Source organism: Pteropus medius, unplaced genomic scaffold (genome assembly GCF_902729225.1).
Source record: "Pteropus medius unplaced genomic scaffold, Ma_sr-lr_union100, whole genome shotgun sequence".
Taxonomy (NCBI): Eukaryota; Metazoa; Chordata; class Mammalia; order Chiroptera; family Pteropodidae; genus Pteropus; species Pteropus medius.
Genome location: NW_024340849.1, coordinates 40,509,734 through 40,525,951, shown reverse-complemented (window position 1 = coordinate 40,525,951; position 16,218 = coordinate 40,509,734). Strand labels below are relative to the sequence as shown.

The window sequence follows — 16,218 nt, the reverse complement described above, 5'->3', positions numbered from 1 at the left end:
AGCAACAAGAAAAAAGAGTCCAAGAAAATGAGGATAGTTTAAGAGGCCTCTGAGACAATACCAAGCATACCAAAATTCACATCATAGGGATAGCAGGAGAAGAGAGAGAGTAAGGAATTGAAAACCTATTTGAGAAATAATGACTGATAACTTCCTTAACCTGGTGAAGGAAGAAGACATACAAATTCAGGAAGCACAGAGAGCCTCAAATAAGAGGAACCCAAAGAGATACATACCAAGGTATATGATAATTAAAATGCCAAAGCTTAAAGACAAAGAAACAACCTTAAAAGCAGCAAGAGAAAAGCAGTTAATTACTTACAAAGGAGCTTCCATATGACTATCAGCTGATTTCTCAACAGAAACTTTGCAGGCCAGAAAGGATTGGCAGAAAATATTCAAAATGATGAAAAGCAAGGACCTACAACCAAGATGACTCTACCCAGCAAAGCTATCATTTAGAATCGAAGGACAGATAAAGAGCTTCCCAGACAAGAAAAAGCTAAAGAAGTTCATCACCACCAAACCAGTACGCCAAGAAATGTTAAAGGGACAAGAAGGAGATGGAGACGGAGACGGAGGAGGAGGAGAAGAAGAAGAAGAAGAAAGAAGAAAAATATATACATAAAAAATATGAATTAAAAAATGGCAATAACTACACATCTAGCAACAATTAGTTTAAATGTAAATGGAGTAAATGTTCCAATCAAAAGACATAGGGTGTCTGAATGGATGAGGAAACAAGATCCTTAATATGCTGCTTATAAGAGACTCACTTCAGATGAAAAGATTTACAAATCTGAAAGTAAAGAGATGGGAAAAGATATTTCATGAATATGAGAATGAAAAAAAATCTGGGGTAGCAATACTTATACCAGACAAAATAGACTTTTTTAGAAAGGCCATAACAAAAGACAAAGAAGGACCCAGTAATCCCCACTTCTGGGTATTTATCCAAAGAAACCCAAAACACTACTTCTAAGGGACATGTGCATTCATATGTTCATTGTAAAATTATTTACAACAGCCAAGATATGGAGGCAACCTGGGTGTCCTTCTCTAGATGAATGGATAAAGAAGAAATGGTATATATAGACAATGGATTATTACTCAACCATAAAAAAGAATGAAATCTTTCCATCTGCAACAACATGGATGGACCTTAAAGGTGTTGTGCTGAGTGGTGTGAGACAAAGAAAGACAAATGTCATGTGATTTAATTTATTTGTGGAATCTAGAGAACAAGATAAACAAAGAAACAACAGAAAGCTCATAAATACAGAAAGCATTTTGATGGTTGCTGGACTGAGGAGTAGGGAGATTGATGAAGAGGGGAGGAATTAAGAGATACAAATTGATAGTTACAAAATAGTCATGTGGATGTAGAGTGTGGCATGAGGAATATAGTCAAAAGTATTGTAATAACTATATATGGATTTATTGGGGTGGTCACTTTGGAAGTTATGTAAATGTCTAATCACTGTGTTGTATACTTGAAACTAATATAGAACTGTATGTCAATTATAATTGAAAAAACAAAATATAAAAATTAAAATAAAGAAAAGAACTGAGAGTCCAGAAATAAGCCCTTACATTTGTTGTCAACGAATTTTTAACAAGAGTGCCAAGACAATTCTATGGGAGAAAAAAGTGGAATTCTTCAATAAGTGGAATTAAGATAACTGGATATCCAATTGCAAAAGAAAGAAGCTGGACCCCTACTTCACACATATACAAACACTAAATCAAAATGTATCAGATCTAAATGCAAAAACTAAATTTATAAAACCCTTAGAAGAAAACACAGGTGTAAATCTGTGTGGTTGCCAGAGGCTGCTGGGTAGGAGAGGCGGGTGGGAGGAGGGGAAGTGACAGCTAATGGGTATGGAGTTTCTTTTGGGGTGAAACTATTCTGGAATTAGATAATGGTGATTGTTATACAACTTTGTGAATACATTAAAAACCACTAAATTGTATACTTTAAAAGGGTGCGTTTTATGGTACATCGACTGTATCCCAATAAAGCTGTTATTTTAAAAAAGACATTCATATGATCAGCGGGACCCAGAGCACTTTAAGGCATTTTTTAGTCACCACATATATGTAAGAATGAATGTCTCCAGAGAAGGAAGCAAGAAAGCCTATATTTGGCAGGTGTCTCTTATAAAGTGTGACAATATGTATTCATTAGTTTTTGCTGCACATCGAACAACAAATATTTATTATTTCTCCTGTTTTTGTGCATTGGTTGGACTATTCTTATATCTGAGCCAGCTCCATTGGGGCTAGATGGTCTAGGATGGCCTCATTCATATTTGGGGTCCTCAGCTGGTATGGCCAAGGCTTCTCATCTTCCAGAAGGCTAGCTTGGGCTTCCTGACAGGAAGAGAGGACAAGCCTTAAATTATAAGCACATATCAAGGCTCCACTTTGGTCACATTTGCCAATATCTCATTGGCTAAAGACAGACCCACAGCCAAGTCCAGATTCACAGGTCAGAAAAACAGACTCCACCTCTTGATCTAAGAAACTGCAAAATATTGTGGTCGTTTTGTTTTTCATCTACTTTTGCCTGTGAGCATTCCCAGTTTATACCTGCTGTTTTGAGTAATTATTAATATTGCCTACATCACTTTCAGAAGAGATCCAGTTTAATTGATAATTATATGGTCTTATAAAACTATCTAACAGAAACTGGGCCAGAGACAGAAATTATTCAGTATTAATCACATGTGCCAACAACGTGTATTAAAAAATAAAATATTACCCAAATAGATGAAGCCCCCACTGTGCTCCCTTCACATCACAACCCCTTTATTCTTGCAAAAGGAAACTACTATTTTGAATTTGGGTGTGTATATTCAGTACCAGTAATTGGTATGGGAAAAGGAGAAAAGAGCCACTTATACTGAATCTGTTTAAAATTGGGACCAAAAATATATAATAAATAGTAGAGGAAAAAGATTTATAATGTTTTGGAAAATATTTCATTTATTTTATATTTATCAAGTATAAGATTATAATTATAGCTATGTGCTTAGTTTTAGAATAAAGGGTGAATCAAACGGTGATTGAAGAGGCAAAAACCATTGTTTGACAAAATCTATGAGAGTTGTTTGTAATAGCAAAAAGTCGGAAGCAACTTAAACATACTTTAGCGGAAAAATGCATAAGTAAATTGTGATATGCATACATAGACTAACATACGACAGTGAATTAATGAATTAGAACAGCATATGTTCACATGATTAAATCTCACAAACTGTACTGAGTAAAGAGCCAAGTGGCAAAAGAATACATAAGCAATAAAATTTATTTTGTTAAGAAAAATTATCCAAAACTTGGAAATAAGGCAAGAGAATGGCTGCATGTCCTCGCAATGTCATATAAAGCATTGGTTAAGAGAGCCACCCAATGATTACTAAATTACCTAAGGCAGGGGTCCTCAACCTCCAGGCGGTGGACCGGTATCTGTCCATGGAACTGGGACGAGCCAGCGAAGCTCCATCTGTATTTGCCACACTCCATAGCGCTAGCATCACTGCCTCAGCTCCACCTCAGATCCTCAGGCATTAGGTTCTCATAGGAGCACCGGTCCCTGGTGCCAAAAAGGTTGGGGACCGCTGCAAAGCCTGAGGAAATGATCCTTGTTGGATTTACTATTTACTGTTGATTAGGGCCAGACTCTATGCAGTTAGATGTAAATTATAGATTAGAAAATTGCAACTGATTTTTGTCCAGTGGAGATGTAAATTATTTTGGTCTGATGGAAAAGATAACTGCAAAATTATAGTTTTATTGTCCTTTAGTACATTAACTAATTTTTTATCTAATTTCAGAATCTTCAACATGCTGTCTATCTTTGACTATAAATACTTCAAGCAGTCTCTCCTATACTCTCCTGAAACAGCTTGAACACTGCTGGTTCCTTATGAATAAATTAATCTTGGCACGTGCTTGTTTTATAATTGTATCAGTCGTATTTTTAAGCTTAAACATTGTACTTTGACGATATAAAAATAAAAAACATGTAAAATACTGCTATGTGTAATGTGTGCTGTATGTAAACATACATGATAAAAATATAGAGAAATGCAAGGAAATAATAAACACCAAATTCAAAATAGCAGTTTCCTTTTAGGGATAAAGAGGATGTGATGTGGAAGGGGCACAGTGAGGACTTCACCCATTTTGGTCATGTTTTATTTCTTAATTTAGGCAATAGGCGCATGGGTTTTTATTATTTATTCTTTACATATTTACACTAAAATGCATTTTATAATAAAAGTTTTAAATTGTATGGGAACACATTAGAATATACCTTCTTTTATGTTTTACTTGTGCAGCAGTCAATTTACATTACATATATTCTGTGTTACCTGCTGAATACTGTATCTGATGCATTATCTGATGTATACTGATTATATGATGTGTTTATACTGTATTATCTGATTTCTTCTGTATTATCTTTTCCAGATTTATTGAGAAATAATTGACATACATCACTGTATCAGTTTAAGGTATACAGCATGATGCTTGATTTACATATATCGTGAAATGATTCCTGCAGTAAGTTTAGTTAACATCCATCATCTCACATAGACACAATGAAAAGAAAAAAAACCTCCTTGTGATGAGAACTCCTAGGATTTACTCTCTTAACAACTTTCATATGTACCATACAGCAGTATTAGCTATAGTCACCATGCTACACATTATATCCCTAATACTTATTTATCTTATAAACTGGAAGTTTGTACCTTTTGACCATCTTCCTCCCATTCCCTCTCCCCTCATCTTCTGTATTATTTTACAATAATCAGTGAGAGATTATTCATCAAAGTTTTAAACTGGATGAAAGGAAGTTAATGATGAGGTGTTTGAGTGGGACTATTTTTTAAACTATTTTTTATTTTTCAATTACAGTTGATATACAATATATATTTGTTTTGGGTGTACAACATAGTGATTAGACATTTATATACCTTACGAAGTGATCTCCTGATAAGTCTAATACCCACCTGACACCATACACACTTATTAAACAATTATTGACTATATTACCTATGCTATATTTTACATCTCTGTGACTTTTTTGAATAATTGGCACTTTCTACTTCTTAATCCCTTCCCCTTCCTCATCCATCTCCCCAGGCCCCATATCATCTGGCAACTATCAAAATGTTCGCTGTATCTATGAGTTCGTTTCTGTTTTGTTTGTTCATTTATTTTGTTTTTCAGATTCTGAGTGGGCCTATATTTGTAAGTGGTTAATATATTAGTGTATATTTTTCTCTTATAAAAACTTTTGTTTCTGTATGCAACCTTACAACTGTGACATAAAAAACAAAACACTTGAATAATGAGAATCATTAATATTTCAGACATTTTATTTAGTCTTCAAAATACCTATATGAAGTAGATAAATTAATGCCATTTTCCAAATGATGAAACGGAGGTGCAAAGAGTCACCCAGTTAGCAATTCAGGAGAAACAAGACCCTCATTGGCTCTGACAGAAAGGTCTAGTTTAGATTCAGTTTCCTACTCCAAGCCCTTAGTCACACTTTAAAAAATTTCTTTCCTTTAAGTCTTTATCAAGGTGAAAAACAGAAGCACCAGAATCAAAACCTCTTTTTGGCTTTTGTAAGAAAATGTGATTTCAGACCCTAGCTGGCTGGGAAAAGCAACTTTAATTACAGGAAGACGAGGGGAGGGAGGTAGAAAAGGGGCAAGAAGTGGATGGAGGGAAGGATTTCTCACCTGGGGAAGGAACAGGAAGGTCACTCCTAGTCAGATCTGGGAGAGCAAAGTGGGCTTGGGGCTTTCGAGAAGAATGCGCTTTTCATATTTAAACACCGGTTAGTAATTAACCCATCAACTAGAAAGGATTACTGCCACTTTCAAAAAAAAAAGAAAAACTCTCCTGGCTAAAATTTGCTTACACAATGGAAAGATTACCTCCATTGGTGGTATTTTCTTTGCAGTAAAAAGGAAAGAGTTGCCCTAATTTGTTCATAGTTCTCTTCTGCACACATTAGTGTTTATTTGGTCTTTAACCGTAAAATATTTTTATAGGAACGAGTAGGAAATTTTAAAAAGGTGAAAAGTGAGTTCATCTACTTTTGAATAATAAGTTCATAAACCTACACTGAGCACCCCTATATGGAAATGAGCTTGCAAAAAAAAAGTGCTTGAAGGGAAGTAAATGAATCCACAATGCTTGTAAAAGTGAGATTTTGACCTTTGACCAGAATACTATTAGAGGCCCGAGAAACCAATAATTATTTACCTTCCCACAGGTAATCTTGACATTTTTGGCATCTTGCATGAAATTGGAAACATTCCGAGAAATTCTGGCCAAGTTCTCCACACAGTCCTCTGTCCTGCACAGGCATCATCTTTGAATTCAGGCCCCTAGGGTCAGCATCTGCAGGTAACGGTGTTTATACATTGGTGCCATTAGAGCACTTTAAGGACTACATACAATGTCATTTCTTTTTTCTTACCCGTGCCTTCAAAATCTTCTTCCTATATTCAAACATAGGACTGCATATTGGTGTAACCACTTGCAAGGACAATTTGACATCTATTAAAAGTTGCATATGTACTTTAATCCAGCAATCTCATTACTATTATTATGACTCATCACTTTAGTACACTCCCTTCTCCCCATCCCCAGAAAGGTTAATGCATATAATTTTATTTTCTGGAAGGAATCATAAGAAACTATTAATAGTAGCTATCTTTTGGAGAGAGACTTGATGGGGTAGGAGAGGGCAGCTTTCATTAATTTTGTTCCTTTGCGTATATGAATTATTTTAAATTTAGTGTGTCTTATTTTTATCATTATTATTTCTGATGTCAATGTGGTTAACTAAATAGGGGATTGTGCCACTTTTCTCTCTGGACTTGTGTTAAAAAATACTAATGATTATTTTAATTTGTAAAGCCATTATTGGGGGAAGTACATTGGAGTTCCAAAGATATTGAAAATGTCTGTTTCTCAAACTAGGTGATAGAGATTTACTTTATTACTATTCTTTTTGCATTTCATATACTTAATGTTATGAACAGAGGATGAAATATTTAGGAAAACCTCTAAAGCAGGTCAATTTTTGAGAAACCTTTTTTTTTCTGGTAGCATTAATTATTCATAAAAAATTATGATATAAAGAAGTCTATACAACAGAAAACTAACAGTTCCCAACTGTTTCACATTAGGAAAAATTTATTATTAATTTAAAACCTGATGATTTTCCGTTATATTTAATCCTCAACATTTAAAAATGAAACATTTCATTTTGAGATAAATTATGAAGTTCGTTGCTTAAAAACCTATGAGGCGATTGTTAGATTATATGGTATGTAAGGCAACCACTTCCTTTGTCGGATAGAAAGTCATTTCCTCCCAGCTTCCAGCTCTGGACTTATTGGCATCTCTTCTTGCTCCCAAGAACCCCTGTGAAGGGTTCTACTGTCGAACTTATCTCTGTCTTATGTACTGTATGCTTTATCTTCTCTATTAGACTCTGAGCCCTGTGAGGAAAGGGATTTGGTCTTGTCATCTTAATCTCGCTATTCCTCCGAAATAACTTCTTCCGTTGTTTCCCTTATGATATGGCAATGTAATTATCCACGGATCTGTTTTCCTTTTTTTCTGGATGGAGCTCCTAAAAGTCAGGGGCTATGTTATATCGTTGTCTTATTTCCAGCATCTAGGTTAATACCTGGTATATAGATCAGGGGCCGTAAACTCTAGGTCCATATGACACTAATCCCCCATCCTGTATCCATGGCAATAAGCCATCACCTTATTTCAGTCGCAGTGACAGAGCCTCAGGGCCCTTCTAGGTAGCAATTTCTGGCGCCGTCGCTTATATAAATCATCTACTCTCCCACCTGTTTCTGTTTTCCCCACGAAGGGAAAATTAAGGTCAGCAAACACCCTCTAAAGTAGGATTAGAACCCAGATCTCCCAGCACTGTGTCAAGCTACAATATCACACAGTTTCAGTGAACAGGATCTCATCTTTTCTTTCCGGGGATTTATAAGGCAAGTGAGGACAAGCTATTTTATTCTCTTTCAACAGATTCAGGAATTGAGGTCTAAAAAGACCAAAGTAGGAAAAAAATTCTTCCATTGTCACCTTCCTCCTTTTAATAGTATTCATTATTCAATTTTAGCTATTTTTCTACTTTTGCTTTCAGGACGATTATGGCAAATAAAGTCCATCAGTGAAAGTCCAAGGTTGCCAGATAAATAGTACTCACTCAGTAAATGTTGGCTATTGTAATGGACAAGAGGCATGTAATAGTTTACTATTTTTATTGTAACAGATTACCACAAATTTAGTAGCTTGAAACAACACAAATTATCTTATAGTTCTGGAGGTCAGAAGTCTGAAATGGGTCTCACTAGGTTAAAATCAAGGTGTCAGCAGGGCTGTTTTTTCCTGGAGGCTCTAGGGGAGAATCCATTTCCATGCCTTTCTAGTTTCTGGAGGCTGCCTGGATTCCTTGGCTCATGGCCCCTTCCTTTCTCTTCAAAGCCAGTCAAGTAGGGCCAAGTCCTCATGCTGCCATCTCTATTAATTCATTTCTATCTCCTTTTCTACTTTTAAGAACCCTTATGATTATATTCGGCCCAGCTGTATAATCCAGAATAAACTCCTTATTTCAAGGTCAGTTCATTAGCAACCTCAGTTCCATCTACAACCTTACTTTCCCCTTGCTATGTAACCTAACATATTCACAGGTTCTGGGGATTTGGATGTAGACATTTGGGGGAAGCTATTATTCTGCCTAGCACAAGGGGTGAAGCTCAAAATGTCTTCACGTTAGATGGATTTTCTAGAGGCAATAAGTTTATTCCTCACCTACCACCCATCCAGAAAAGTGGTAGAAACCACATGCAAATCCCCTCCTGCCCCTGCCTGCCTATTTTTGATAAATAGTCCCCCTGTACTCATCTGGGAAGAGAATGTCTCCTCTTTTGGAGCTTGCTGCATACTGTTTGGTTAGGGTAGAGATACTGGAGAAAGAAGTATATAAAGGAGTAACACAGGCTTTTATGTTTGATGTTTTTTTTTTTTTAATTTTTGCATTTATAGGGGACCCTGGATTTCCAAGTTATCACTGAGGTGAAGATGTTGCAAGGGGCAGGGAGAGGGTACCCATGAGCCAGATGAGAGCAGGGGCTGGTCCTGGGGTGTGTAAATGGGGGAAGAACCTCGGGCAGACTGATGGAAATCCACCTTCTGAGTTGGTGGGGTGGGACGGAGTTGTACTGGTCGGAAAATTATTTAGATTTCAATTGTCTGAATCACTAGCACTCCTGTGCACATTTGAATATAGCAACCCATGTGTAAGATTGCTACACAGTGTGAAAGATAGGATGAGATGGGGGCATAATTTTGTTTTAATGACACATTCTGAACATTATTCTAAGGCAATTCATATCTTTTAAAAATGTCAGGCAAAAATTATTCAACATCATCCCAGCATTGATATTTTTAGTCTACTACCCTGATCTTTTCTTGAATATTTGGTGAATTTGGAATCTCAGAATGGAATACAAGACAAAACACCTGACTTACTAGAAAAGTCTTCCAGATCCTGAAATAGAACCTAATGACAATTCCAGTAATAACGGCTGTTCTACTTGTGGAACAATGGGACGGGAAGGATGTAATGCATTGCTTCCTGGCTTTGGTTTCTGATAGTGTGAGGTAAGCGCCTCCTATGTAGAGGCCCGTTATGCAATGTTATGGCAATTTTGAGCATTTGATTCAGATGTTGCCAACTACAGCTGATATAACTGGAAAACAGCTAGAAGGAGGCCTTTTTTCTGCATACAAAAATCTGTATGTAATTAGTATATACTAGTTGTTGACTTTGGAAATGAGTATATACCCATGAAATCATCTTCACAATCTATGTCATAAAACTATCCATCATCTCCAAAAATGTCTTCCTGCCCTCTTATTTATTATTACTATCATTGACAAGAACTGAAACATAAGATCTACCCTCTTAGCAAATTTTTAAGTATCCCATAGAGTATTGTTAACTATGGGAGTTATGCTGTACTTATTCACCTTGCATAACTCAAATTCTGTACCCTCTGACCAATACTTCCTCATTTCCCCCTCCCCACTGTACCTGGCAATCACCATTCCACTCTCTGCTTCTATGAGTTTGACGATTTTAGGTTCCTCTTAGAAGTGGGATCATGCAGTATTTGTCCTTCTGTGTCTGTCTTATTTCATTAGCATAATGTCTTCTTTCAGGTTCATTCGTGTTGTCACAAATGACAGGATTTTAGAAGGAGCTCATTTTATTTTTATGTCAGAGGAAAGCAGCCTTTTACTTGGCCTAGTGGTCAATAGAAAATAAGTCCAAGGAAACATAGATCCTATAATTGGCCCACACGGCAGCTCTCATTTCTGAGATGCTGTATCCCAGCCACTACAGAGAAGCCTGAAGAAACTTTTTCCTGCCTTACAACATAAAGCAGCATTGTTTTTCCAACATGAAATATTGGAACATGGGCATGAGTGGTATTGGTAGAAGGCAATTCTTATCTTTTACAAAATTCCTATTTCTGTAGTTTTGGGTTTGTCTATGAGTACTTTCTCTGGTTTTGTGCACAAATGTTATGGTTTAGGAAATTATAGTAGTGATGCAAAGGAGGCTGTGGAGGGCACTAAATGTGACCTGGTTTTACATGACACTAGGCTTCTTTCCAAACTGGGAGTTGAGGAGCTTAGACTGATTTTAAAGAAACTCCATGATGTTCCAGCAGGATAGAGCTGAGCACCTACATGCGTTTTCAAAAAGGAGGCAACGTTTTGTTTTTGTTTTTTTCCAACTTCTTATCTCTACCAGCATTTTATCTTTTAGCTTTGATAATCTGCTTTAATGAGAAAACAGCCCCACAGAGCTCTTGACAATGATGACAGAGGAATGCTGTCTGGCAGACTTCAAAGTTTCTAAGAGGCTCTGAAACTTTGATTATCCATACATTGTCACTCTCAGAAACAATGTACGATGACTTAGAAATATGTACCATTCCCAAAGCTAAATAAAACTTGACTTTAGTATAGACATCTAAGTAAAAATAATCTTTTAATACTCACCTTTGTCTTGTTTTGGTGAATCCTCTATTGCATTCAGCGTCTCAGTAATTGTTTCACTGACGCTTTGATAAATGGAGAGACTGATATTACAAAACAGCTGGAAGAAGCTGGGAACATCCCAACTTTGCATAAGATCTGCCTTTTTTGTTGGTTCTTTGAATAAAGCTGGAAAAAAGTAAGGCTCAGTTAAGTCTGTATCTGACATGAAATATGACTGAAAAGCCTGGTCAAATTCTTGCTGCATCTGTTTGAAGACGTTAAAACTCCTGTTAAAGAGAACTCTCACATCCACAGTCAGCTGGCTGAACACATGCTCTATTTGGACCAGCTGTGCATCTTCCTCCATGACCTTTTCATTGACGGGGAGATCATTTTTATTATCTTCATGGAAAGGAAACAGAAATTGATATATCTTCCTGAAAAACTGTTCAATCTGTGGGGTGGAGTGGGGGACAGAAATAGAATAAGAAATTAATTTTCTTTCTGGATTTTTTTTATTATAAATTTTAAAGTCAACTTATAGCAGTCTTTCTAAATTAAGAACAATTCTGGGCAAACTAAGAAAAGGAGATTTAATTTAAAATAATTTATTAACATTCTCATACTGGCTTTGACTTTGACTATGGAGAAAGGTCGAAAATTCCTTCTGGTTTATGTTTGCCTATCAAAGATCTAAAAGGCCAAGTTTTCAATATTGTCAACAAGCCACAGCCTGATGTACTGGTGGTGGTTGGCATGCCATGTTCTAAAGGGCACCATTATATTGCCTAAAATGTGTAAAGAAGGCCTTTGTCTTTCACCTCTTAGTGTCTCAGTTTCTCTCTCTCTCTCTCTCTCTCTCTCTCTCTCTCTCTCTCTCTCTCTCTCTCTCTCTCTCTCTCCTCCTTCTTTTTGCTTTGGTGGAATATCATTAGTGTCTTTATGTTCTCCTCTTTCTCATCTCATCAACACATTCACACTGAACTATAAATGCTTAATACAGCCTAATAGGCTACTTAGGGATAGTTACTTATTTGCAGTGATTAAAGCTCTCCTTGGTTGTAGTGAAAGGAATGAAGCTCTAATTATAGAATTCCCTACTCACTGGGAGATTTTCCAGCAGTCACACCACGCTCTATTTCTTCTATGTGACGCCTAAGCTCATGCTCTTTTGGCTACGTTGCATGATGAGGAACATATCAACTACTGAACATCACTACTATAGCACCCCAGTGCTGTTCAAAGAATTCACCAGGAATTCTTAGAGGACATATGCCTTCCTCGAAAAATAATCTGGGTGGATCTTCTGCCTTATCCTCTGCCAGCTTCTGTTTACCTGAATCCACTTACAAAAACAGAACTTTAAAGCCCAAAAAAATCTTCACAACTGACACAGATAGGAATGGTCCCTAAACCTCCTGACTTCCAGCCGGTGCTTATTCCACCATATTCTGGTATATTAGAGAATGACAGTGGCTATAAAAATAGAGCAGATGCAATTAACAGTGGAGGCAAATTAACTTGGCATATGAATCATCCTAAGGGTTGCTCCCTCTATAATTGGTTATGGCACTGCCAAGCTAGGAGCATACTCTAATTACTGCATGCTCTAATACTCCATTTCATATTCGGCTCACTTCTTGAAGGGGAAGGGAAATTCAGGCCAATAGAGTAGGAGACTTTTATGGGGCAGAGCTCATCCAATTCAGGTCACCTCCCTCAGTGATCTCTCTGTCCAGAAGATAACTAAAGGGGACAAAAAAGGAAACATGCTAGTCCTATAGGACATGCATGGGTAGGGCTAAAGGGGTTATGGATGTGTGTATGTGTGCGTGTGCGCGCGCATGTGTACGTGCACGTGCATGCTGAGGGCAAGCCTGTTGAAGGAGAAATTTGGGAGGTCGAGAATGTCTTCAAATCTTTGGCCTCCAGGAAAAAAAACTAAAGCTAGTTGAAATCAGAGACCGTAATACTATTATTCAGAATGCAATTCAGCAAACATTTATTGAATGGCTGTGATGTTTTAATGAAGATAAATAAGATATGGTCCCTTGCTTCAAAGAGCTTACAGTCTAGTGGGAACGTGTTCACAAATAACAAATACAAGGCAGAAAGAGTCAGGGTGCTTCAAAGAGATACAGACAGCATCATTAAAGAAGGGACAAACTGAATAGCTGTTCTAACTTATAAATTGTATATACACAGGTGAATCTTACATAAGCATAAATGAATGTTAGAGTCTAGATTGCAAAAGGCCAATACAAGCTCAGGTATCTCTAGTCTAAATATTAATATAAATTAATTTTTTAAAAGTAAGCTGAAGCCGATACCTTAAGAACTTTGAAATCTTGAGCTCTATTTTCCCCTTACCGTATTTTTCGTAGAGGACCGACTAGGTTGGCAGGTTGTATAAAATCTCATGCAATCATTTTCCAGGCAAGGTTTGCATTCATCCCAGGAATCTGTTAAAGACTCTTGGCATAGCCTTTCTTCCTCTTCCAGATGTCCTTGAACTTCATTCATAAGTTTCAGGGCCTCCTAATTAAAAAGTAGAAACAAATATCCTATTTCCATTTCATGACTTTACATATACCTTAGTTGATTCACTCCTTAAAAATGTGCTTATTCTAAACCACTTCTTCATTCCTTCTTCAGGCCTCTGGCAGCTGACAGAACTACTCCAAAGTTTTCTCTTTGATTAAGAAAAGAGAATTGATTGATCCTTATTGCAGACTACAAATCTTATCCATCTGTTCATTTATGCATTCACTAGGTATTTATTGAGTGCTTGCTATGAGATAGACATTACTCTAGATGTAGGTGAACCAACAATGAAGTTCCTACTCTGAGAAACAACTGTAATTAACCTGTTTACTTGTCTGTCTTCACATCTAGTCCTTGCGGGATGTGGGAAGCAACTTTAAGGCTTAGAAAGCTGACACATTTATTTTGTTCATTTATACAGCCTTTAATTTTTATATATGTTTAATATTGCAAGAAAGCACAATTCTCGTATATGAAACCAAACCCTCCCATTGAGTTAATTCTAATTACAGAGATGCTGTATTTAAGGATCTTCATTCTTCTTGTCCATATTCCAAGCACTCCCCCTTGTGGTACTTTCCTATACTTGGCCAGGTCCCACTCTAGGTGATAGGGAGCCCAGCAGAAGTGACACCCGTCCCTAAGAACTTCAGCTCTGTCCCCTGAGCTCCCCCCATGCCGGCACCCCTACTTAGACTCCTGGCCGCCCTGCAAATGTGGACTTCTGAAGACAGGCTCCTTTGATGCCTGAGAAGTAGTTCAGGGGAATTACAGGATATAATAGATCCATCCATAAAATAACAGCTTCAAAGCTAATGGCCACCCCTGCAGTAAAAACTACATGAGGGAGCAAAGTTTCCGTACTTAAAACCAATTTAGTGTGCATTCTCATCTAGTGGAAAAGAAAAATAATTCATCCTTCTCTGGCATATTAAGCCTAAAGAAACACCTGGATAGTATTCTGCATCTCCTTTGCTGGGCTTACGTTGTGCAGCTGCCCTCATGGCAGAATCCTGAGGCTAAGCCAGGTGGCACTTGCTATGACCCACATAACAAAACTGGCAGGGCCCTGGCCTGCCAAATGCATGTTGTGACCCAGACAGGATGTTCTTGTCCCCTTGGGCTTTGCAGAACAATTCTGGAGCCCAACATCTTCTCAAGAAAGGTTGCCTCACCTTGGCGGGCAACAATACCACACAGATTTTCTCAAGTCCCAGATTTAAATATTCTGTTCATTGTCAACATAAGCTTAAATCCCAATATTTCCTTGGGCAAATTACCTAACGTCTCTTTGCCTTAGTCTACTCCTTAGCAAAAAAGAATAACAATAGGATCTACCTTTTAATGTTTTGTATTAAAGAAGATAAGCAAGCAAGCAAGGCACCTAGCACATTATTATTAGTATCTTGGGTTTCCTTCCGCTTGCCTCCAAGTGTATAACAAAAACCAATTACCAAGTCCTACGTCCCAAGTTTAGGTAGTGAAGTGTTGTCATGGAGGAAGTAGATCTCTAGTTCAGGAATGCCTTGTCCATCCCTTCCATATCCCCCTAAATGTCCCACCCACTGACAGAGTCTATATCTATTCTTGTAGTTACAGTTTATCGAAGTCCCATATAAACCTGGAGTGGGGGCAAATCACATTAAGCCACTCTAGGGTTTTCCATTTAAGTAAAATAAGTTTCAGATACTATCATTAAGTATTAATAAGAAGAGGTTGAGGAGAGGGACTGTGATGACGCTGGGTCAACTGAAGAGGAGAAGTGCTCCGTGATGGGAGACTGGGGGTGCCAACTCCATATTTGCCATTTCATAGTTTGTCTAAAGTATCCTTTATTCTAGGTTTAAAATAATTTTAGAGAGGGAGACTCAGGGTTAAACAGCTTTTTCCTTTTTTTTAATTAACTTTTTAATTGAGTGTCTAGACCTGAAGAGTATGATTCAATAAATTTTTCTACTGTGGATGAGAAAGAGGCTACATACTAATCTGACAAGCTCAGGGTGGCCAGCATGGCAGGCCCTACAAATTCAGAAACCATAATTAACCACATAGGATGATCTGAACATAAAAATTCCTAAGTAAAAGCAGGTCACTCATGACCAATAGTCACATTCTAAACCTGTAGCTTTCTTGACAAAAGCCAATCTTTACCTTAACTGAGCCTGACTATTGTCTTTTTGCGACTAAGATAACATACTCTTGGAATGTCAGAGTAATCCCTTTTTTTCCAGACCCCTGAGGGCACATCCACTGTACCAGAGCAGAGTCACAGAACCCCTAATTGTTATCTTGTCCTCTGAATACCGTAATCTCTATGTGTCCTCTGAATACTATAATATCTATTAACTGGAAAACGTTAATTTTTAACTCGTGTACCCACTAATGTAAAAGAAGAATGTGTCTCTCCGTTTTACTTTTTATCCAGCCCCAGAGATTTTCCTACTTAGCTTTTCCCCACACCCTTAATCTACCACCAATGGTTGTCATGTAACCCTTCTTAGACCTCTTCCTTTGATTCCAGTGTACAAAAAAATTCAAAACTGCCATTCTCTGGAG

At 37.4% G+C, this 16,218-nt stretch overlaps 1 protein-coding gene across 2 annotated transcripts in view; it reads right to left on the bottom strand.

Moving 5' to 3' along the window:
• The window catches only part of CLUL1 (clusterin like 1), a 45,392-nt gene that overhangs the window by 10,892 nt on the left and 18,282 nt on the right, over positions 1–16,218 (bottom strand). For both annotated transcript variants that reach the window (XM_039845017.1, XM_039845007.1), the window contains 3 exons: positions 13,489–13,656; positions 11,140–11,572; positions 6,292–6,429 (listed from right to left, as the gene is read on the bottom strand). In XM_039845017.1, coding sequence (XP_039700951.1) covers positions 6,292–6,429; positions 11,140–11,572; positions 13,489–13,656 — 739 coding nt within the window. The remainder of the gene's footprint in view (positions 1–6,291; positions 6,430–11,139; positions 11,573–13,488; positions 13,657–16,218) is intronic.